We start from the raw sequence: 23,803 nt of genomic DNA, 5'->3' as shown, positions 1-23,803 counted from the left end.
GTGAGATCTCTGGAAGCCATCCAATCAGAGGTTTCAGGAGGCCAATCAGATAAACAAGCATGGAGCTTGGAAACCAGGTTCTGAGGGGGAGATATAAGTTTCAGAGGCGTCAGCATGCAGATACTATTAGCTGCGCTTGTTGGGGAGAATACAGAGAAATAAAAAGTGCGAGCCCAGAACCAAGTCTGAGGGACACTTAGAGTTTGGGGAGATGAAAAGACCCAGCTAAGGAGATAAAGGAAAACTGAAGGGAAGCAAAAGGAGAGTGTGGTACTATGAAGCCAAGAGAGAACCTTCCAGGAAGGAGGGAGAGGACAACTGTGCTGAGCATGGCTCAGAGGCCTCCTGATAGGAGGAGAGAAACATGTCAGTGGTTTTGGCAACATGGAGGTCAGTGGTGACCAGAGCTGTTTTGCTGAGTGGTGGGGACAGAGGACAGGCTGGTGTGGGTTCAAGTGTGAGTCAGAAGCGAGGAATCAGAAAGTGCAGATGGGCAGGTTTTCAACAAGTCTGACTATAAAGAGGAAGAGGAAAACGTGCAAGAGTGAAGAGTGATGTGGATTGAACTCAGGGTTTTCAATGTGGTGCTTTATTGGGAAAGCTGTTACTGACTGTCTGGACTCTGCAAGGTTTTGCCCATGTGAGGAACAAGCACATTTTCCTCCCTGGCGTGAGTGTCACTGGGTGTCCTGTGCAAGAGAAGAGCACCACAGGAGCTGGGCAGAAGGAAAGCACAAACCAGGAAGTGTTTGTGTCCTACAACGTCCCTCCTGCGCCCTGAAAGGACAGAGATTAACACCGTGCCCAGCTGGCACGGGAGAAATGTTTACCAGTTCCAGTATCACAAGCGGGGCAAAGAAGGGTGGACGTGGAGCTCAGAGTAAATAAACTGATAACCGGCACACACTTCTACTCTGAAAGTGGGATTCAGGAGCACTCCTAAGGGGAGACGATTCATGATGAAATGATCCCTGTAGGGGAAAGACAAGTTTAACTTCCTTGTCAAGGAGGAAGAAAAAGTGTGTCTGTAAGGTAGTTAGTCACAGGAGAACTTTCTCATACAGTTCCCATCAGAAGGTACTGTCAGAGGTGTACGTAGAGGAGGTTTAAGGAGGATGAAGGCTGTGTCTCAGAAAAGTGAGTCTGACAAAATAAAGCAGGAGCAGGGTAACCGGGATTAGGGAGAGTGTGGTGGCAGATTGGCTGGCAAGAACAGGCTCAAAGCACTGCTGAGTTTAGGGCTCTAGTGGTAAAGTCTCAACAGACCCCAGGTTGTAAGGAGACTCCTATTATGAGAATGTTCACTATTAGATTTCTATCCCAGGTACTGAAGGTATAGAATTTGCAAAATGAGGGGAAAGAAAGGAGAAGTAGGAGAAAGGATGACTTGAAAGTTTAGATAAAGCAAGTTCTCCAAATTATTGTAAATAGGAAAAATTTAATAATCAGCCTTTTTATTACTTGAAATAAAAGTTGGATACAGAAGTCTATTCACCATTCTTTTTTCTTTTCTTTTTTGGCTGCATTGGATCTTCGTTGTTGCATGCGGGCTTTCTCTAGTTGCGGCGAGCGGGGGCTACTCTTCGTTGCGGTGCGTGGGCTTCTCACTGCGGTGGCTTCTCTTGCTGCGGAGCACGGGCTCTAGGCGCGCGGGCTTCTGTAGTTGTGGCGTGTGGGATCAGTAGTTGTGGCTCACGGGCTCTAGAGCGCAGGCTCGGTAGTTGTGGTGCACAGGCTTAGTTGCTTTGCGGCATGTGGATCTTCCCGGACTAGGGCTCGAACCCGTGTCCCCTGCATTGGCAGGTGGATTCTTAAGCACTGTGCCACCACAGAAGCCCCCGTTCCCCACTCTTTAAAGTGTTAGATCATTTTACTTCTTGGAATCTGTAATCTGAAAAAACCAAACACCAAAACCAAATTTTTATCCAAGGAAGAAGGTTATTGGTTTCTCTAGGAATTTGTGATTTATAGAGTCACTCATAATTCCTGTGCTCTAACAGGCCCGATCCCCTTTTATTAGACACTGTTTTCCTCAGTAAGAAGTAACATGCTGGGACTTCCGTGGCAGTCCAGTGGTTAAGACTTGGAGCTCTCACTGCCGTGGGCCTGGGTTCAATCCCTGGGGGGAGAACTAAGATCCCACAAGCCATGCGGCATGACTGGAAAAAGAGTAACATGCTGCTGGCTTTCCTCTGTTGGGAAGGGTCCAGGGAGGGAAAGTGACTTCTTCTCAAGGACCTGACACATATCCAATGCAATACAAAACCTCCTGATACTTAATCTTGATGGCGTCCCTATGCCTCCGTTTCTGGACATGTTTATTCCTGGACACTTGCATCAGGCAAGGAATATAGAGTGAAGGGAGACAGCATTGGAGGCACTTCTGGATGGCACAGACAGAAATTGGTTCATAGATGGATTTGTAGGTGTTGCTGAGAGATGAACAGAAGATCAAGGTGCAGCTGCTGGAGCAGGATTCCACGATCCAGTCGTCCCGAGGCTGTGTCCCCTGCCCGCACACAGACACCACTGAGGACGCACTAAGGGCACTAGACCCCAGGGCAGAGAAGCTGACAGGACCCAACTGCCAGGGAGTGAAGAGGCCTGAATACAGAAGGGCCTAGAAAGAGCACCACAGTAACCAGAGGGGCCTGGAGGGGAGCGGGTCTGATTAGGGGAAGGGGTGGAGCAGGGTGTCTGCCCTGTATGATGCTGAGATTGTGGCCCCGACACCCAAGACACAGGCACAGACTCGGTCTTCACGTGGGTGTCCAGCCATCACCCCTTGGGAACAAACAGGCTGTCCTTATATCAAAGAATAATACACGGTTTTCAACATTCAATCTCTTAAGCATTTATTAGATCTGCTGGCTTCTGTGGACAGAGAACTCACTAGCTCAGCGTCCCTGCCCTTGGGGGCTCACAGCCCCGTCGTCTCCTGAGCAGAGTGAGAGGCAGCTCAATACTTGTCGGGCAGGCCAGGAGGTCGGAAGTAATTTGGGTCTACGCCGCTCCGGCCCATTCTATTGGCAACCTGGTCGGCCTCCGAGTCCTCCCGTCCGTAGCCACTGTCTCCATGCTTAAAAAGGTCTGTGACTCTCTGAATATTCTCCCTGGCATCGCTGGAATGGAGGAGGGCAGGTAGGGGATTACTCCAGGGCTGACGAGCAACAGCCCACCCTCCCCATCTCTCCTCTTTCCAAGGAATCGAGGACTCTGACAGGAGCTAGGAAAGAGGGAATGAAGCCTGAGGCTGCCCGGGCTCAGCCCACCTCAGCCCTGCGGGTCCCCTTATGCTGGGTGAACAGCACCCATGGGGGAGGCTTGGGAATCGTCTGTCCCACCAGCCTTGCTCTGCTCTTCAGCCACTCAGACCCCACACAGGACACAGAGGGTGAGGGTGGATAAGAGGAGGAGAGGCCACAGCCCTACAGGAAGTTCTCCAGGGCTTTGCCCCTCCTGGCTGTCCGAGGCTCTCACACCCATCCCTGCATCCTCAGGGCCCCTGGTACCTGATCACTTCAGCAGCCCAGACGCCCCCAGGTCCCCTTTGGGCAGCTTCATAGTTGCCCCGGGCGTGGAAGTACTTGTCGGAATTTTTGAAATTGGCTTCTTTCATGTCAGAGTAGGCTCGCCACATGTCTTTAGCCCCTGGGAGGAAAGCACATAGAGAAAGGATTATCAGGTGGACAGAAAACTGTGACACACCTTAGGGAAGAATCAAGGAATGAAAAATCTTCCACTGACTCAGTTTCATCCTGTGGCTATAGCACCGTGAGTGCCATAGATTGAGCAGAGCATTCTTGTGTCTAGTTTCCTGCTCCTGGTAACTCGAATGAGAGTCGTTATGGGGGGAGGGGCACAGCTGCGTTGGACCTGGTTGTCGGGCCCCTACGATGCCGTCTCTGGACTGCATCTCACTTAGGGCTCCATGTGATATGTTTAAAGGAGAGAAGGGAGCTATCTTTATAGGGCAGGATTCCTCAGCTTCATACTATTGACATTTTAAGCCAGATAATTCTTTGCTGTTCAGGGCTGTCCTGGGTATTGTAACACGTTTAACAGCATCCCTCACTTTTACCCACTAACGGGCAACCTATTCCCCAAGTGGGACAACCAAAAGTGTTTCCAAACATTGCCAGATATCTCCAGGACACAAAATTGCCCTTGGCCCCGAACCACTGTTATAAAAGGAAGCCGCATAGGATGAGATCCAGGGGATTTGGGTGAGTGGGGAGGTGACATGGAGGACAGATTCTGAGAAAGGGGCAGACATGCAGCACCTCTGCCCTGACGCCTAAGAAATGTATTCCTGCTGCGCGAATGCGCTCAATGTGACTTGATTCCCCTGGCTGTTAGGCACGTGAATGGCATCCTGAGGACTTTCTAGTGGACGGTATTGATGACGTGGGCTGCCTGAGGAAGCAAGCCCTCGAGCAGTGGGTCTTGCCTCAGCCTGGTTACACCTTCCAATCAGCTGGGGAGGTACTGAAAGTCCCATGAGACCTACCTCACAGCCCAGGCCAGTTACCTCACACTCTCTGGGGTGGGTCTCAGGCATCAGTAGTTTTCACTGCTCCCCAGGTGAATCCAACATGCAGCTGAGATTGATAAGCCCCCAGCTTGAGGGAGTGGCACTGGGACAAGTCTGCCCAGCAAGAGCTGTGGCCTCGTGCACAGCTGGTTTCAAACTTCTGTCCTGCCACCTGCTGACTGGCACTTAGTCCCTGGGCAGCAGACTCGGCTGCTCTCAGCCTCGGTTTTCTCCCCTTCACATGGGGGGAGATGCCTCCCTCACGGAGGTATTCTGCAGGTAAGTAGGTGACCACCTGTCCCAGCCTAACCAGAACTGCACCTGTTTTCCTGGAACTGCCCCAGTTAGCGTTGAAAGTGTCCTGGAAAAGTCCTCAGACCTGGGCAAAATAGGAGAGTTGCTCACCCTGAAGTGCATATAAGGGCCGAGTTCCTACTGGAAGCTTGAGATATGTTATTAGGTTCCCCACCCCGGTCGCACACGGGTTTTTTTGTCAGTTAAAAGGCTATAAAAGGGTAGGAAACAGACTGAACCAGGGACAGTGTCACTGAGTATAGGAAGCAGGAGGAAGAGCTAAGCTGAAGGTCCCTGAATTATCCAATTAGGAAATGGAAGGTAAGAAGGAAGAGAAGAAGAAGAGAGCAAGGAAGGAAAGAAGAGGGAAAGGGAGGGAGGAAGGGAGAAATGAGTGGAGGGAGAGAAGAAGAGAGGGGAAATAGATGGATAGCTTCCATCCTCCTTCATGCAATTGGTCTGAGGGAAATGCTGTACCATTTCAAGACTTATTTTATGTCTTCCATTCAAACTTCCATTTCAGCTGGGAATGATGACTGTTCTTTCTCTAGTGACTGATTGACATAAATCCTGTGGTTTTCAATCTGTGTGAAAAAAAGCTCCCCAAACACCTGGCACATTCTACCACATAGGGCAGCACCGCCTAAGACAGTAGCTCCAACCCTTAAGAGCGCTCATGGTGAATCCCAGAGGCCCATGGGTGTCATCCCCCCTCCACCAGCCTTACCGTCATAAGCCTCGCCAAGGAAGGAAAACCATCGGCTGTGGACTCCCAGCACCAAGGAGCAGAGAATGAGGCCTGTGAAAAGCTTCATTGTGCTGAAATGAAAGGAGAGGGTCAGGGAGACACGGACAAGCCTTGTACACCCACTTGGGGATTTGTATGTCGAGGAGAGCCCGGCTGTTCTTTCCACTTGTTCTCATTAGACTCTCAGTGGTCCACCTAGGCAACATTGCAGTAGGACCTCACTCGGAGCCACTAGCCCTCAGCTCTGAACCCACCAACCCTGAACCCAAGCCTGTCTAAGAGGTCACCAAGGTGTCTATGGTGGAAGAAGAGAGCAGCTGGGACGTAGCTGTGTCTTGCTAAAGCAGCCTGTAATTAATCAAAAAGCATTTCCCATGCACCACGCTGCCAGCACTGACCTCATTCAGGACAAATACAGAAGAGAAGATTTAAAGTAAGTGTTTTCAAAGAACTCACTCCGTGGAGAACTTTCTCACCTGAACCCGGTGGAGCAGACCTGCTGGGGACAGGTGGCTGCATTTATACTGAGCCATCCCTGCTGGGGTCATGGGGTGAGAAGGAGAGCTGGACTGGTGCCTGGGGGAGAGTCCCTGCAGGTCATTTCTCCTACAAAATTGCAAAGGGTAACTTACTGGAGACCAGTGGCTGTCCTCATCCACAGGTCATATTCCGCATTGTGCAACCCTGAGAAAACAGCAAGGCCTGTTCTGCCTGGTGGCCACTGTCAGGGGTGGAGGGGCTGAGGCCTGGGCCACCTGGGCTGTGGAGAAGAGGGTGTGGAGCTCCAGGAAGGAGGCCCCCAGGCTGCTGGCAGGTGTGTGGTTAGAGGATACTCCTCCAGCCTGGACCTTGCTTTCCTGGTCGTTTCCTCAGGATGGTCCCTTCTGGACCAGACAGCCGATGTGTCAGAAAGTAAATCCTTTGAACTCATGTGTAAAGCCCATGAGCTTCAAAATTGACAGGCCACCCTAATGAATGTCGTGGGTGCCCCGGGCACTTTCCACCACTCTGTGTACCTGTGCTGAGCTCTCCGCTCCAGGGCAGAGAAAGCCCTCTCAGCCTCTCAGCCACGCATTTCATAAAGGTCAGCACCTATCATGACAACAAAAAAGAGAGGTATTATAAAATAATGAGAGGCTTTTTGACTTGATAAAGGTTAAATACCAATAATCTATAGCAGCAGTTCTCACAGTGTGTTCTAGGGAAACCTGAGGGTCTCTTAAGACCCTTTCAGGGGAGTCTGTGGGATCAAAACTATTTTCACAGTAGCACTAAGATATTCTTTTCCTTTTTCATTCTCATTTTTTTCATGAGTGTACTGGGTATGAAATGTTCATTGATTTGGTTTGAGATTTCTACATTGCAACTGACCTTTAAGAAACTACCACTTGTCAAGTTTTGGTATCATATCAAAGAATTGCCTGAATTATCATAAAATGCTATTAAAATGCTCTCCTGTTTTCTACCTATATGTTATATCTGTGTGATGTTGAATTTTTTTGTAAACTTCACCCAAATAATGTATTGTGACAGATTGAGTGCAGGATCAGACATGAGAATCCAGCTATCTTCTATTAAGCTAGATATTTAAAATATTTCAAAAATGTAAGGCTACTATTTTTGTTATTAATTTTTTTGTTTTGGAAAAAGATTATTTTCATTAAAATATATTATTTATGTTAACATAATGGATTTATTATTGTGTTTTTATTTATTCATTTATTTATTTGACCATTCTTTAGATACTCTGCAAAGGGTTTTTGATAAATTAACTCAGTCCTCATAAAACTTCAAAACAGCACAATATATTATTGTGTTTTTAAATGCTCAAACATTTTTTCTTTCCAGTGTGTTAAATCCTGATAGAGTCAGGATAAATTAAATTTCTTTGAGGTCCTCAATAATTTTTCAGAGTATAATGGGACCCTGAGACACAAAAGCTTGAGAATCATTGCTCTACAGCAAATTTATGTGTAAAGAAGACACTTTAGGTACATTCCCAAGAAGGCCAAGAAGGAGACATGGATGTCCTCTTATGATCACCTCAGTTTCACATTCTCCTGGAGGACCTGCCCGTTGCTAAGACAAGAAACATGAGGACGATAAGAAATGGAATAGAATAAATGAAACTATCATTACTTCTAAATGATGCAAGCTTTTATGTAGAAAACCCATCAGAATCAAATGGCACACTAATGAAGCCATTAAGAGAATTCAGTGAGATTGCCATGTTTCACATAAAAATTCAATTGTGTGTCTCTACACCAATTCTTTTTGTGTTGTTTTTTTAGCTGCGTTGGGTCTTTGTTGCCGCCCGCGGGCTTTCTCTAGTTGCAGCGAGCTGAGGCTACTCTTCAATGCGGTGCATAGGCTTCTCACTGTGGTGGCTTCTCTTGTTGTGGAGCACAGGCTCTAGGTGTGCAGGCTTCAGTAGCTGTGGCTCGCGGGCTCAGTAATTGTATCTCGCGGGCTCTAGAGCACAGGCTCAGTAGTTGTGGCACATGGGCTTAGTTGCTCCACAGCATATGGGATCTTCCCGGACCAGGGCTCAAACCCGTGTCTCCTGCATTGGCAGGCGGATTACTGACTACTGCGCCACCAGGGAAGTCCCAACACCAATTCTTAACAGTTAAAAAAATACAATACAAAATACTACCAAAAACATTAACTATCTAGGGAAAACTTTAAAAATACACAAATATTTACAGAGAAAATTTAAGTTTGTTAAAGGATAAAAAGTGGGGGATGTATGTCATGTTCATGGAGAGGATGTTTTGACTTAGTAAAGATATCAGTTCTCCTTGGATTAATTTATAAATTCAGTGCCATGCTAATCAAAAATTCCCCGTGGAATTCTTTTAAGGACACAACAGATTTATGTTTTATGGATGAATAAAGGTCCATGAATAAGTAAGTTAAAAAAAATAAGGGCCTAGGGGAGACATACGCTGGTCTCTAAGATGCGTGATCTTGGGATTTACCCCAAGGGGGGAGACCACTGTGATGGTAAGGCCAACAGATCGGGAGACAACTGCCATGAAAAAGAAGTTTGTTACTCACAGATCCCCAAAGAAGGGGGCACATCACACCAAGGGGTGGCCACACGAGGAAGCACCCAGGGTGGGCCAGGGGACAGAGAGAGGGGCAGAAAACGTGACAAACGCCTTTATTGTGGTTTCTGTGGGAGGACCAGTGAGGCACAGTGAGCGGGTTAAGGACTGGCTCATGTGAATACTTTCAGCTCTCGCTCGGCATAGGGGCTGGTTCCTAGTTGTCTGGTGCCTGGCTCTGCTGTGATCAGGGCAGGTGGACAGTGGCCCAGAGCGTGAGGGCGCAATGAAGGAGGAGGTTGAAGTGTGAGCTCTGGATTGGCTGGTTTGTATTTGAAAGGCTCACTCACAGGTTACTTTACTATCACAGGTTAGTTTACTAATCTGTAAGAATTGGCTACCTCTGGGAGAAGCAGTCCCTCCAGGGGCAGGGAGGCCCCAGGATGTGAAAGCATCAAAAACACAGATACAGAATGGAAAACCATGTTTAACACAACTTCCGAGGCATCCTTGGAGGGGCTCGGGCATCTCGCTGCTGTCAGATGAGCCAGGCTGTATGAAGCTCTTGTCAGTGGATGTTGGATCCTTGCCTGGCTTGCTTTATCTTGTTGTAAATCCCTGTAATCTCTACTCTTCTACCTAAATGTCTCCGGTCTCAATCCACACCCAGCGGTCCACTCTTCCTCCTCTGCAGAATGGTCAAGGACCTAGTGAACTCCTCAACGGCAGGTTCAACTATGTTCTAGAGTTCTTGTCAGTCAGAGTGCAAGTGCCTCCTCTTCTCGGCTTTTACACATTTTTGTCCCCAGCCTGCCACTCCACAATCACAACCCAAAAAGTGCACTCTCTCTGTCCTCCGCCACCTGCCTGCATCCATCCCACGGAAGCTTCCGTTCCTACATCCCCAGTGTGTTCCATCCACTGTTCACACTCTTCTTTCCCCGGTCTGCACCACACCTCAAGGAACAATCCGGTCACCTTGATGCCACAGAGCACTGGCTGCACTACTTGTGCCTGTGCAGGGAGGATGAGATCGGGCGCCCACTGGGTCCTCACCATCTCTGCCACGTCTCTCATGACCGTTCCCGGGTGCAGTCCAACACCATTTTAACATTGCCTGTAGGATGGTGAGACGGAGGATGGTACACACACTTCTCCGTGGGTACCCATTGCTTGATGTGAAATTGTTTCATCCACGTCTGGGTTCAGGACGATCTTCAAAGCTGTGTGGCTCTACTTCTCTGGTGCCTATTCTGGACATAACTGGTGCTGCAAACATCTCTCAGTTCTCTTGGTCCCTGGGGATGCCCTCTGGCCCAAAGACAGAGACAGCAGTCACAGTTGTCTCCCCCCATGGGCTAAATCCCAAGATCACGCATCTTAGAGACCAGCGCATGTCTCCTCTTGGTCCTTATTTTTTTTAATTTACTTATTCATGGACTTTTATTCATCTATATAACACAAATCTGTTGTGTCCCTAAAGGAATTCCACGGGGAATTTTGATTAGCATTGCACTGAATTTATAAATTAATCCAAGGAGAACTGATATCTTTACTAAGTCAAAACATCCTCTCCATGAACATGACATACATCCCCCACTTTTTATCCTTTAACAAACTTAAATTTTCTCTGTAAATATTTGTGTATTTTTAAAGTTTTCCCTAGATAGTTAATGTTTTTGGTACTATTTTGTATTGTATTTTTTTAACTGTTAAGAATTGGTGTTGGGACTTCCCTGGTGGCGCAGTGGTCAGTAATCCGCCTGCCAATGCAGGAGACACGGGTTTGAGCCCTGGTCCGGGAAGATCCCACATGCTGTGGAGCAACTAAGCCCGTGTGCCACAACTACTGAGCCTGTGCTCTAGAGCCCGCGAGCTATAACTACTGAGCCCGCGAGCCACAGCTACTGAAGCCTGCACACCTAGAGCCTGTGCTCTGCAACAAGAGAAGCCACCGCAGTGAGAAGCCTGCGCACCGCATTGAAGAGTAGCCTCAGCTCGCTGCAACTAGAGAAAGCCCGCGGGCAGCAACAAAGACCCAACGCAGCCAAAAACACGACAAAAAAAGAATTGGTGTAGAGAAACACAATTGATTTTTTATGTGAAACAAGGTAATGTTTCACATAAAACCCGGTGGAGCAGACCTGCTGGGGACACGTGGCTGCATTTATACTGAGCCATCCCTGCTGGGGTCATTGGGTGAGAAGGAAAGCTGGACTGGTGCCTGGGGGAGAGTCCCTGCAGGTCATTTCTCCTACAAAACTGCAAAGGGTAACTTACTGGAGACCAGTGGCTGTCCTCATCCACAGGTCATATTCCGCATTGTGCAACCCTGAGAAAACAGCAAGGCCTGTTCTGCCTGGTGGCCACTGTCAGGGGTGGAGGGGCTGAGGCCTGGGCCACCTGGGCTGTGGAGAAGAGGGTGTGGAGCTCCAGGAAGGAGGCCCCCAGGCTGCTGGCAGGTGTGTGGTTAGAGGATACTCCTCCAGCCTGGACCTTGCTTTCCTGGTCGTTTCCTCAGGATGGTCCCTTCTGGACCAGACAGCCGATGTGTCAGAAATTAAATCCTTTGAACTCACGTGTAAAGCCCTTGAGCTTCAAAACTGACAGGCCACCCCACCGAATGTCGTGGGTGCCCCGAGCACTTTCCACCACGCTGTGTACCTGTGCTGAGCTCTCCGCTCCAGGGCAGAGAAAGCCCTCTCAGCCTCTCAGCCATGCATTTCATATGGGTCAGCACCTATCATGACAACAAAAAAGGGAGGTATTATAAAATAATGAGAGGCTTTTTGACTTGATAAAGGTTAAATACCAATAATCTATAGCAGCAGTTCTCACAGTGTGTTCTAGGGAAACCTGAGGGTCTCTTAAGACCCTTTCAGGGGAGTCTGTGGGATCAAAACTATTTTCACAGTAGCACTAAGATATTCTTTTCCTTTTTCGTTCTCATTTTTTTCATGAGTGTACTGGGTATGAAATGTTCATTGATATGGGTTGAGATTTCTACATTGCAACTGACCTTTAAGAAACTACCACTTGTCAAGTTTTGGTATCGTATCAAAGAATTGCCTGAATTATCATAAAATGCTATTAAAATGCTCTCCTGTTTTCTACCTATATGTTATATCTGTGTGATGTTGAATTTTTTTGTATACTTCAACCCAAATAATGTATTGTGACAGACTGAGTGCAGGATCAGACATGAGAATCCAGCTATCTTCTATTAAGCTAGATATTTAAAATTTTTCAAAAATGTAAAGCTACTATTTTTCTTATTAATCTTTTTGTTTTGGAAAAAGATTATTTTCATTAAAATATATTATTTATGTTAACATAATGGATTTATTATTGTGTTTTTATTTATTCATTTATTTATTTGACCATTTTTTAGACACTCTGCAAAGGGCTTTTCATAGATTAACTCAAACCTCATAAAACTTCATAACAGCACAATATATTATTGTGTTTTTAAATGCTTAAACATTTTTTCTTTCCAGTGTGTTAAATCCTGATAGAGTCAGGATAAATTAAATTTCTTTGAGGTCCTCAATAATTTTTCAGAGTATAATGGGACCCTGAGACACAAAAGGTTGAGAATCATTGCTCTACAGCAAATTTATGTGTAAAGAAGACACTTTAGGTGCATTCTCAAGAAGGCCAAGAAGGAGACATGGGTGTCCTCTTCTGATCACCTCAGTTTCACATTCTCCTGGAGGACCTGCCCGATGCTAAGACAAGAAACATGAGGAGGATAAGAAATGGAAGAGAAGAAATGAAACTATCATTATTTCTAAATGATGCAAGCTTTTACGTAGAAAACCCATCAGGATCAAATGGCACACTTTCTCTAGTTGCAGCGAGCTGAGGCTACTCTTCAATGCGGTGCACAGGCTTCTCACTGCGGTGGCTTCTCTTGTTGCAGAGCACAGGCTCTAGGTGTGCAGGCTTCAGTAGCTGTGGCTCGCGGGCTCAGTAGTTATAGCTCGCGGGCTCTAGAGCACAGGCTCAGTAGTTGTGGCACACGGGCTTAGTTGCTCCACAGCATGTGGGATCTTCCCGGACCAGGGCTCAAACCCGTGTCTCCTGCATTGGCAGGCGGATTACTGACCACTGCGCCACCAGGGAAGTCCCAAAACCAATTCTTAACAGTTAAAAAAATACAATACAAAATAGTACCAAAAACATTAACTATCTAGGGAAAACTTTAAAAATACACAAATATTTACAGAGAAAATTTAAGTTTGTTAAAGGATAAAAAGTGGGGGATGTATGTCATGTTCATGGAGAGGATGTTTTGACTTAGTAAAGATATCAGTTCTCCTTGGAGTAATTTATAAATTCAGTGCAATGCTAATCAAAATTCCCCGTGGAATTCTTTTAGGGACACAACAGATTTGTTTTCTATAGATGAATAAAAGTCCATGAATAAGTAAATTAAAAAAAATAAGGACCAAGAGGAGACATGCACTGGTCTCTAAGATGCGTGATCTTAGGATTTACCCCAAGGGGGGAGACAACTGTGACTGCTGTCTCTGTCTTTGGGCCAGAGGGCATCCCCAGGGACCAAGAGAACTGAGAGATGTTTGCAGCACCAGTTATGTCCAGAATAGGCACCAGAGAAGTAGAGCCACACAGCTTTGAAGATCGTCCTCAACCCAGATGTGGATGAAACAATTTCACATCAAGCAATGGGTACCCACGGAGAAGTGTGTGTACCATCCTCCGTCTCACCATCCTACAGGCAATGTTAAAATGGTGTTGGACTGCACCCGGGAACGGTCATGAGAGACGTGGCAGAGATGGTGAGGACCCAATGGGCGCCCGATCTCATCCTCCCTGCACAGGCACAAGTAGTGCAGCCAGTGCTCTGTGGCATCAAGGTGACCGGATTGTTCCTTGAGGTGTGGTGCAGACCGGGGAAAGAAGAGTGTGAACAGTGGATGGAACACACTGGGGATGTAGGAACGGAAGCTTCCGTGGGATGGATGCAGGCAGGTGGCGGAGGACAGAGAGAGTGCACTTTTTGGGTTGTGATTGTGGAGTGGCAGGCTGGGGACAAAAATGTGTAAAAGCCGAGAAGAGGAGGCACTTGCACTCTGACTGACAAGAACTCTAGAACATAGTTGAACCTGCCGTTGAGGAGTTCACTAGGTCCTTGACCATTCTGCAGAGGAGGAAGAGTGGACCGCTGGGTGTGGATTGAGACCGGAGACATTTAGGTAGAAGAGTAGAGATTACAGGGATTTACAACAAGATAAAGCAAGCCAGGCAAGGATCCAACATCCACTGACAAGAGCTTCATACAGCCTGGCTCATCTGACAGCAGCGAGATGCCCGAGCCCCTCCAAGGATGCCTCGGAAGTTGTGTTAAACATGGTTTTCCATTCTGTATCTGTGTTTTTGATGCTTTCACATCCTGGGGCCTCCCTGCCCCTGGAGGGACTGCTTCTCCCAGAGGTAGCCAATTCTTACAGATTAGTAAACTAACCTGTGATAGTAAAGTAACCTGTGAGTGAGCCTTTCAAATACAAACCAACCAATCCAGAGCTCACACTTCAACCTCCTCCTTCATTGCGCCCTCACGCTCTGGGCCACTGTCCACCTGCCCTGATCACAGCAGAGCCAGGCACCAGACAACTAGGAACCAGCCCCTATGCCGAGCGAGAGCTGAAAGTATTCACATGAGCCAGTCCTTAACCCGCTCACTGTGCCTCACTGGTCCTCCCACAGAAACCACAATAAAGGCGTTTGTCACGTTTTCTGCCCCTCTCTTTGTCCCCTGGCCCACCCTGAGTGCTTCCTCGTGTGGCCACCCCTTGGTGTGATGTGCCCCCTTCTTTGGGGATCTGTGAGTAACAAACTTCTTTTTCATGGCAGTTGTCTCCCGATCTGTTGGCCTTCCCATCACAGTTGTCTCCCCCCTTGGGGTAAATCCCAAGATCACGCATCTTAGAGACCAGCGTATGTCTCCCCTAGGCCCTTATTTTTTTTAACTTACTTATTCATGGACCTTTATTCATCCATAAAACATAAATCTGTTGTGTCCCTAAAAGAATTCCACGGGGAATTTTTGATTAGCATTGCACTGAATTTATAAATTACTCCAAGGAGAACTGATATCTTTACTAAGTCAAAACATCCTCTCCATGAACATGACATACATCCCCCACTTTTTATCCTTTAACAAACTTAAATTTTCTCTGTAAATATTTGTGTATTTTTAAAGTTTTCCCTAGATAGTTAATGCTTTTGGTACTATTTTGTATTGCATTTTTTTAACTGTTAAGAATTGGTGTTGGGACTTCCCTGGTGGCGCAGTGGTCAGTAATCCACCTGCCAATGCAGGGGACACGGGTTTGAGCCCTGGTCCGGGAAGATCCCACATGCTGTGGAGCAACTAAGCCCGTGTGCCACAACTACTGAGCCTGTGCTCTAGAGCCTGCGAGCTACAACTACTGAGCCCGCGAGCCACAGCTACTGAAGCCTGCACACCTAGAGCCTGTGCTCCACAACAAGAGAAGCCACCGCAGTGAAAAGCCCATGCACCACATTGAAGAGTAGCCTCAGCTCGCTGCAACTAGAGAAAGCCCGCGGGCGGCAACAAAGACCGAACGCAGCGAAAAAAACAACACAAAAAGAATTGGTGTAGAGAAACACAATTGATTTTTTATGGGAAACATGGCAATCTCACTGAATTCTCTTAATGGCTTCATTAGTGTGCCATTTGATCCTGATGGGTTTTCTACGTAAAAGCTTGCATCATTTAGAAATAATGATAGTTTCATTTCTTCTCTTCCATTTCTTATCCTCCTCATGTTTCTTGTCTTAGCAACGGGCAGGTCCTCCAGGAGAATGTGAAACTGTGGTGATCAGAAGAGGACACCCATGTCTCCTTCTTGGCCTTCTTGAGAATGCACCTAAAGTGTCTTCTTTACACATAAGATTTGCTGTAGAGCAATGATTCTCAAGCTTTTGTGTCTCAGGGTCCCATTATACTCTGAAAAATTATTGAGGACCTCAAAGAAATTTAATTTATCCTGACTCTATCAGGATTTAACACACTGGAAAGAAAAAATGTTTAAGCATTTAAAAACACAATAATATATTGTGCTGTTATGAAGTTTTATGAGGTTTGAGTTAATCTATGAAAAGCCCTTTGCAGAGTGTCTAAAAAATGGTCAAATAAATAAATGAATAAATAAAAACACAATAATAAATCCATTATGTTAACATAAATAATATATTTTAATGAAAATAATCTTTTTCCAAAACAAAAATATTAATAAGAAAAATAGTAGCTTTACATTTTTGAAAAGTTTTAAATATCTAGCTTAATAGAAGATAGCTGGATTCTCATGTCTGATCCTGCACTCAGTCTGTCACAATACATTATTTGGGTTGAAGTATAGAAAAAAATTCAACATCACACAGATATAACATATAGGTAGAAAACAGGAGAGCATTTTAATAGTATTTTAAGATAATTCAGGCAATTCTTTGATACGATACCAAAACTTGACAAGTGGTAGTTTCTTAAAGGTCAGTTGCAATGTAGAAATCTCAACCCATATCAATGAGCATTTCATACCCAGTACACTCATGAAAAAAATGAGAACGAAAAAGGAAAAGAATATCTTAGTGCTACTGTGAAAATAGTTTTGATCCCACAGACTCCCCTGAAAGGGTCTTAAGAGACCCTCAGGTTTCCCTAGAACACACTGTGAGAACTGCTGCTATAGATTATTGGTATTTAACCTTTATCAAGTCAAAAAGCCTCTCATTATTTTATAATACCTCCCTTTTTTGTTGTCATGATAGGTGCTGACCCATATGAAATGCATGGCTGAGAGGCTGAGAGGGCTTTCTCTGCCCTGGAGCGGAGAGCTCAGCACAGGTACACAGCGTGGTGGAAAGTGCTCGGGGCACCCACGACATTCGGTGGGGTGGCCTGTCAGTTTTGAAGCTCAAGGGCTTTACACGTGAGTTCAAAGGATTTAATTTCTGACACATCGGCTGTCTGGTCCAGAAGGGACCGTCCTGAGGAAACGACCAGGAAAGCAAGGTCCAGGCTGGAGGAGTATCCTCTAACCACACACCTGCCAGCAGCCTGGGGGCCTCCTTCCTGGAGCTCCACACCCTCTTCTCCACAGCCCAGGTGGCCCAGGCCTCAGCCCCTCCACCCCTGACAGTGGCCACCAGGCAGAACAGGCCTTGCTGTTTTCTCAGGGTTGCACAATGCGGAATATGACCTGTGGATGAGGACAGCCACTGGTCTCCAGTAAGTTACCCTTTGCAGTTTTGTAGGAGAAATGACCTGCAGGGACTCTCCCCCAGGCGCCAGTCCAGCTTTCCTTCTCACCCCATGACCCCAGCAGGGATGGCTCAGTATAAATGCAGCCACCTGTCCCCAGCAGGTCTGCTCCACCGGGTTCAGGTGAGAAAGTTCTCCACGGAGTGATTTCTTTGAAAACACTTACTTTAAATCTTCTCTTCTGTATTTGTCCTGAATGAGGTCAGTGCTGGCAGCGTGGTGCATGGGAAATGCTTTTTGATTAATTACAGGCTGCTTTAGCAAGACACAGCTACGTCCCAGCTGCTCTCTTCTTCCACCATAGACACCTTGGTGACCTCTTAGACAGGCTTGGGTTCAGGGTTGGTGGGTTCAGAGCTGAGGGCTAGTGGCTCCGAGTGAGGTCCTACTGCAATATTGCCTAGGTGGACCACTGAGAGTCTAATGAGAACAAGTGGAAAGAACAGCCGGGCTCTCCTCGACATACAAATCCCCAAGTGGGTGTACAAGGCTTGTCCGTGTCTCCCTGACCCTCTCCTTTCATTTCAGCACAATGAAGCTTTTCACAGGCCTCATTCTCTGCTCCTTGGTGCTGGGAGTCCACAGCCGATGGTTTTCCTTCCTTGGCGAGGCTTATGACGGTAAGGCTGGTGGAGGGGGGATGACACCCATGGGCCTCTGGGATTCACCATGAGCGCTCTTAAGGGTTGGAGCTACTGTCTTAGGCGGTGCTGCCCTATGTGGTAGAATGTGCCAGGTGTTTGGGGAGCTTTTTTTCAGACAGATTGAAAACCACAGGATTTATGTCAATCAGTCACTAGAGAAAGAACAGTCATCATTCCCAGCTGAAATGGAAGTTTGAATGGAAGACATAAAATAAGTCTTGAAATGGTACAGCATTTCCCTCAGACCAATTGCATGAAGGAGGATGAAAGCTATCCATCTATTTCCCCTCTCTTCTTCTCTCCCTCCACTCATTTCTCCCTTCCTCCCTCCCTTTCCCTCTTCTTTCCTTCCTTGCTCTCTTCTTCTTCTCTTCCTTCTTACCTTCCATTTCCTAATTGGATAATTCAGGGACCTTCAGCTTAGCTCTTCCTCCTGCTTCCTATACTCAGTGACACTGTCCCTGTTCAGTCTGTTTCCTACCCTTTTATAGCCTTTTAACTGACAAAGAAACCCGTGTGCGACCGGGGTGGGGAACCTAATAACATATCTCAAGCTTCTGGTAGGAACTCGGCCCTTATATGCACTTCAGGGTGAGCAACTCTCCTATTTTGCCCAGGTCTGAGGACTTTTCCAGGACACTTTCAACGCTAACTGGGGCACTTCCTGGAAAACAGGTGCAGTTCTGGTTAGGCTGGGACAGTTGGTCACCTACTTACCTGCAGAATACCTCCGTGAGGGAGGCATCGCCCCCCATGTGAAGGGGAGAAAACCGAGGCTGCGAGCAGCCGAGTCTGCTGCCCAGGGACTAAGTGCCAGTCAGCAGGTGGCAGGACAGAAGTTTGAACCCAGCTGTGCACGAGGCCACAGCTCTTGCTGGGCAGACTTGTCCCAGTGCCACTCCCTCAAGCTGGGGGCTTATCAATCTCAGCTGCATGTTGGATTCACCTGGGGAGCAGTGAAAACTATTGATGCCTGAGACCCACCCCAGAGAGTGTGAGGTAACTGGCCTGGGCTGTGAGGTAGGTCTCAGGGGACTTTCAGTACCTCCCCAGCTGATTGGAAGGTGTAACCAGGCTGAGGCAAAGACCCACTGCTCGAGGGCTTGCTTCCTCAGGCAGCCCACGTCATCAATACCGGCCACTAGAAAGTCCTCAGGATGCCATTCACGTGCCTAACAGGCAGGGGAATCAAGTCACATTGAGCGCATTCGCGCAGCAGGAATACATTTCTTAGGCGTCAGGGCAGAGGTGCTGCATGTCTGCCCCTTTCTCAGAATCTGTCCTCCATGTCACCTCCCCACTCACCCAAATCCCCTGGATCTCATCCTATGCGGCTTCCTTTTATAACAGTGGTTCGGGGCCAAGGGCAATTTTGTGTCCTGGAGATATCTGGCAATGTTTGGAAACACTTTTGGTTGTCCCACTTGGGGAATAGGTTGCCCGTTAGTGGGTAAAAGTGAGGGATGCTGTTAAACGTGTTACAATACCCAGGACAGCCCTGAACAGCAAAGAATTATCTGGCTTAAAATGTCAATAGTATGAAGCTGAGGAATCCTGCCCTATAAAGATAGCTCCCTTCTCTCCTTAAACGTATCACATGGAGCCCTAAGTGAGATGCAGTCCAGAGACGGCATCGTAGGGGCCCGACAACCAGGTCCAACGCAGCTGTGCCCCTCCCCCCATAACGACTCTCATTCGAGTTACCAGGAGCAGGAAACTAGACACAAGAATGCTCTGCTCAATCTATGGCACTCACGGTGCTATAGCCACAGGGTGAAACTGAGTCAGTGGAAGATTTTTCATTCCTTGATTCTTCCCTAAGGTGTGTCACAGTTTTCTGTCCACCTGATAATCCTTTCTCTATGTGCTTTCCTCCCAGGGGCTAAAGACATGTGGCGAGCCTACTCTGACTTGAGACAAGCCAATTTCAAAAATTCCGATAAGTACTTCCACGCCCGGGGCAACTATGAGGCTGCCCGAAGGGGACCTGGGGGCGTCTGGGCTGCTGAAGTGATCAGGTACCAGGGGCCCTGAGGATGCAAGGATGGGTGTGAGAGCCTCGGACAGCCAGGAGGGGCCAAGCCCTGGAGAACTTCCTGTAGGGCTGTGGCCTCTCCTCCTCTTATCCACCCTCACCCTCTGTGTCCTGTGTGGGGTCTGAGTGGCTGAAGAGCAGAGCAAGGCTGGTGGGACAGACGATTCCCAAGCCTCCCCCATGGGTGCTGTTCACCCAGCATAAGGGGACCCGCAGGGCTGAGGTGGGCTGAGCCCGGGCAGCCTCAGGCTTCATTCCCTCTTTCCTAGCTCCTGTCAGAGTCCTCGATTCCTTGGAAAGAGGAGAGATGGGGAGGGTGGGCTGTTGCTCGTCAGCCCTGGAGTAATCCCCTACCTGCCCTCCTCCATTCCAGCGATGCCAGGGAGAATATTCAGAGAGTCACAGACCTTTTTAAGCCTGGAGACAGTGGCCACGGACGGGAGGACTCGGAGGCCGACCAGTTTGCCAATAGATGGGGCCGGAGCGGCAAAGACCCCAATTACTTCCGACCTCCTGGCCTGCCCGACAAGTACTGAGCTGCCTCTCACTCTGCTCAGGAGACGACGGGGCTGTGAGCCCCCAAGGGCAGGGACGCTGAGCTAGTGAGTTCTCTGTCCACAGAAGCCAGCAGATCTAATAAATGCTTAAGAGATTGAATGTTGAAAACCGTGTATTATTCTTTGATATAAGGACAGCCTGTTTGTTCCCAAGGGGTGATGGCTGGACACCCACGTGAAGACCGAGTCTGTGCCTGTGTCTTGGGTGTCGGGGCCACAATCTCAGCATCATACAGGGCAGACACCCTGCTCCACCCCTTCCCCTAATCAGACCCGCTCCCCTCCAGGCCCCTCTGGTTACTGTGGTGCTCTTTCTAGGCCCTTCTGTATTCAGGCCTCTTCACTCCCTGGCAGTTGGGTCCTGTCAGCTTCTCTGCCCTGGGGTCTAGTGCCCTTAGTGCGTCCTCAGTGGTGTCTGTGTGCGGGCAGGGGACACAGCCTCGGGACGACTGGATCGTGGAATCCTGCTCCAGCAGCTGCACCTTGATCTTCTGTTCATCTCTCAGCAACACCTACAAATCCATCTATGAACCAATTTCTGTCTGTGCCATCCAGAAGTGCCTCCAATGCTGTCTCCCTTCACTCTATATTCCTTGCCTGATGCAAGTGTCCAGGAATAAACATGTCCAGAAACGGAGGCATAGGGACGCCATCAAGATTAAGTATCAGGAGGTTTTGTATTGCATTGGATATGTGTCAGGTCCTTGAGAAGAAGTCACTTTCCCTCCCTGGACCCTTCCCAACAGAGGAAAGCCAGCAGCATGTTACTCTTTTTCCAGTCATGCCGCATGGCTTGTGGGATCTTAGTTCTCCCCCCAGGGATTGAACCCAGGCCCACGGCAGTGAGAGCTCCAAGTCTTAACCACTGGACTGCCACGGAAGTCCCAGCATGTTACTTCTTACTGAGGAAAACAGTGTCTAATAAAAGGGGATTGGGCCTGTTAGAGCACAGGAATTATGAGTGACTCTATAAATCACAAATTCCTAGAGAAACCAATAACCTTCTTCCTTGGATAAAAATTTGGTTTTGGTGTTTGGTTTTTTCAGATTACAGATTCCAAGAAGTAAAATGATCTAACACTTTAAAGAGTGGGGAACGGGGGCTTCTGTGGTGGCACAGTGCTTAAGAATCCACCTGCCAATGCAGGGGACACGGGTTCGAGCCCTAGTCCAGGAAGATCCACATGCCGCAAAGCAACTAAGCCTGTGCACCACAACTACCGAGCCTGCGCTCTAGAGCCCGTGAGCCACAACTACTGATCCCACACGCCACAACTACAGAAGCCCGCGCGCCTAGAGCCCGTGCTCCGCAGCAAGAGAAGCCACCGCAATGAGAAGCCCACGCACCGCAACGAAGAGTAGCCCCCGCTCGCCGCAACTAGAGAAAGCCCGCATGCAACAACGAAGATCCAATGCAGCCAAAAAAAAAGAAAAAAGAATGGTGAATAGACTTCTGTATCCAACTTTTATTTCAAGTAATAAAAAGGCTGATTATTAAATTTTTCCTATTTACAATAATTTGGAGAACTTGCTTTATCTAAACTTTCAAGTCATCCTTTCTCCTACTTCTCCTTTCTTTCCCCTCATTTTGCAAATTCTATACCTTCAGTACCTGGGATAGAAATCTAATAGTGAACATTCTCATAATAGGAGTCTCCTTACAACCTGGGGTCTGTTGAGACTTTACCACTAGAGCCCTAAACTCAGCAGTGCTTTGAGCCTGTTCTTGCCAGCCAATCTGCCACCACACTCTCCCTAATCCCGGTTACCCTGCTCCTGCTTTATTTTGTCAGACTCACTTTTCTGAGACACAGCCTTAATCCTCCTTAAACCTCCTCTACGTACACCTCTGACAGTGCCTTCCGATGGGAACTGTATGAGAAAGTTCTCCTGTGACTAACTACCTTACAGACACACTTTTTCTTCCTCCTTGACAAGGAAGTTAAACTTGTCTTTCCCCTACAGGGATCATTTCATCATGAATCGTCTCCCCTTAGGAGTGCTCCTGAATCCCACTTTCAGAGTAGAAGTGTGTGCCGGTTATCAGTTTATTTACTCTGAGCTCCACGTCCACCCTTCTTTGCCCCGCTTGTGATACTGGAACTGGTAAACATTTCTCCCGTGCCAGCTGGGCACGGTGTTAATCTCTGTCCTTTCAGGGCGCAGGAGGGACGTTGTAGGACACAAACACTTCCTGGTTTGTGCTTTCCTTCTGCCCAGCTCCTGTGGTGCTCTTCTCTTGCACAGGACACCCAGTGACACTCACGCCAGGGAGGAAAATGTGCTTGTTCCTCACATGGGCAAAACCTTGCAGAGTCCAGACAGTCAGTAACAGCTTTCCCAATAAAGCACCACATTGAAAACCCTGAGTTCAATCCACATCACTCTTCACTCTTGCACGTTTTCCTCTTCCTCTTTATAGTCAGACTTGTTGAAAACCTGCCCATCTGCACTTTCTGATTCCTCGCTTCTGACTCACACTTGAACCCACACCAGCCTGTCCTCTGTCCCCACCACTCAGCAAAACAGCTCTGGTCACCACTGACCTCCATGTTGCCAAAACCACTGACATGTTTCTCTCCTCCTATCAGGAGGCCTCTGAGCCATGCTCAGCACAGTTGTCCTCTCCCTCCTTCCTGGAAGGTTCTCTCTTGGCTTCATAGTACCACACTCTCCTTTTGCTTCCCTTCAGTTTTCCTTTATCTCCTTAGCTGGGTCTTTTCATCTCCCCAAACTCTAAGTGTCCCTCAGACTTGGTTCTGGGCTCGCACTTTTTATTTCTCTGTATTCTCCCCAACAAGCGCAGCTAATAGTATCTACATGCTGACGCCTCTGAAACTTATATCTCCCCCTCAGAACCTGGTTTCCAAGCTCCATGCTTGTTTATCTGATTGGCCTCCTGAAACCTCTGATTGGATGGCTTCCAGAGATCTCACACTCTGCTTGTCCAAAGGAAACGCTCATCTCCGTCCAGAACTCTTCACCCCCAGGCCACTCCAATTCAGCAAATGACACGACTCTTCCCTCTGTGGCTCACCCCAGATATTGGGGAATGTGCTCGATGCTTCCCTTGCCTTTACCTCCACATCCAATCCACTAGCAAGCCCTGTGATTCTACTTCCAAAATTCATCTCTAGCCCATCAGCTTGGTCTCACGTGCACCTCCACGCTCCTGGCCACACCTGTTCTCACCTGGGTTCCCGCAACAGCTGTCTCAGTAGTCTCCCCATCTTCATGGCTTCCGCCTCTGCTTAAGTGTGACTGTATAGTTTATCATCTAAGCCAAGTCACTTTCCATTGTGAAAGGGACATTATTGATAATTATACCTGGATGACAGGAATAAACTGGAACTGTCCTGGGCAAAAGAGAGCATGTAGTTAATTACCTCTCAGTCTAGCATACAAACTATACTCAGATCATGTCTCTCCCCTGCTTAAAATCCTTCAATGGATTCCCATGTCCCTTAAAATATAATCCAGGTGCTTATCATGGCTTACAAAGCCCAGTGTGATCTGTCCCTGGCCACCCTGCAGCAGCATCTCCTGCCACCCCTTCCCAAGCTCCCCACTCTCCAGTATCACCAACAAACCAAGATTTTCTTTGGCACAGGACGTTTGCAGGTGACATTT

General features: G+C 47.8%; 2 protein-coding genes across 3 annotated transcripts; one reads left to right on the top strand and one right to left on the bottom strand.

Moving 5' to 3' along the window:
* Nucleotides 1–1,418: 1,418 nt before the first annotated feature.
* Nucleotides 1,419–6,070, bottom strand: LOC132429815 (serum amyloid A-2 protein-like). 2 transcript variants are annotated; one of them, XM_060018584.2, is made up of 4 exons: nucleotides 5,975–6,070; nucleotides 5,556–5,647; nucleotides 3,513–3,651; nucleotides 1,419–1,891 (listed from the first exon to the last, which is right to left on the bottom strand). In XM_060018584.2, exons 1-4 carry the CDS (start codon nucleotides 5,977–5,979, stop codon nucleotides 1,861–1,863), a joined length of 267 nt encoding a protein of 88 aa, XP_059874567.1. In that variant the 5' UTR covers nucleotides 5,980–6,070; the 3' UTR covers nucleotides 1,419–1,860. The 2 variants fall into 2 exon arrangements, with proteins under 2 accessions (XP_059874567.1, XP_059874566.1); XM_060018583.1 differs by lacking the exon at nucleotides 1,419–1,891 and adding an exon at nucleotides 2,830–3,122.
* A 10,938-nt stretch (nucleotides 6,071–17,008) lies between these two features.
* On the top strand, nucleotides 17,009–20,282 carry LOC132429813 (serum amyloid A-2 protein-like). The gene is made up of 4 exons (XM_060018580.1): nucleotides 17,009–17,138; nucleotides 17,466–17,557; nucleotides 19,461–19,599; nucleotides 19,990–20,282. Exons 1-4 carry the CDS (start codon nucleotides 17,134–17,136, stop codon nucleotides 20,150–20,152), a joined length of 399 nt encoding a protein of 132 aa, XP_059874563.1. The 5' UTR covers nucleotides 17,009–17,133; the 3' UTR covers nucleotides 20,153–20,282.
* The last annotated feature ends 3,521 nt before the right edge of the window (nucleotides 20,283–23,803 follow it).

The sequence above is a fragment of the Delphinus delphis genome, chromosome 8, assembly GCF_949987515.2.
Source record: "Delphinus delphis chromosome 8, mDelDel1.2, whole genome shotgun sequence".
Taxonomy (NCBI): Eukaryota; Metazoa; Chordata; class Mammalia; order Artiodactyla; family Delphinidae; genus Delphinus; species Delphinus delphis.
Note: the sequence above shows the minus strand (reverse complement) of the source record. Positions and strands in the feature narration are given on the sequence as shown.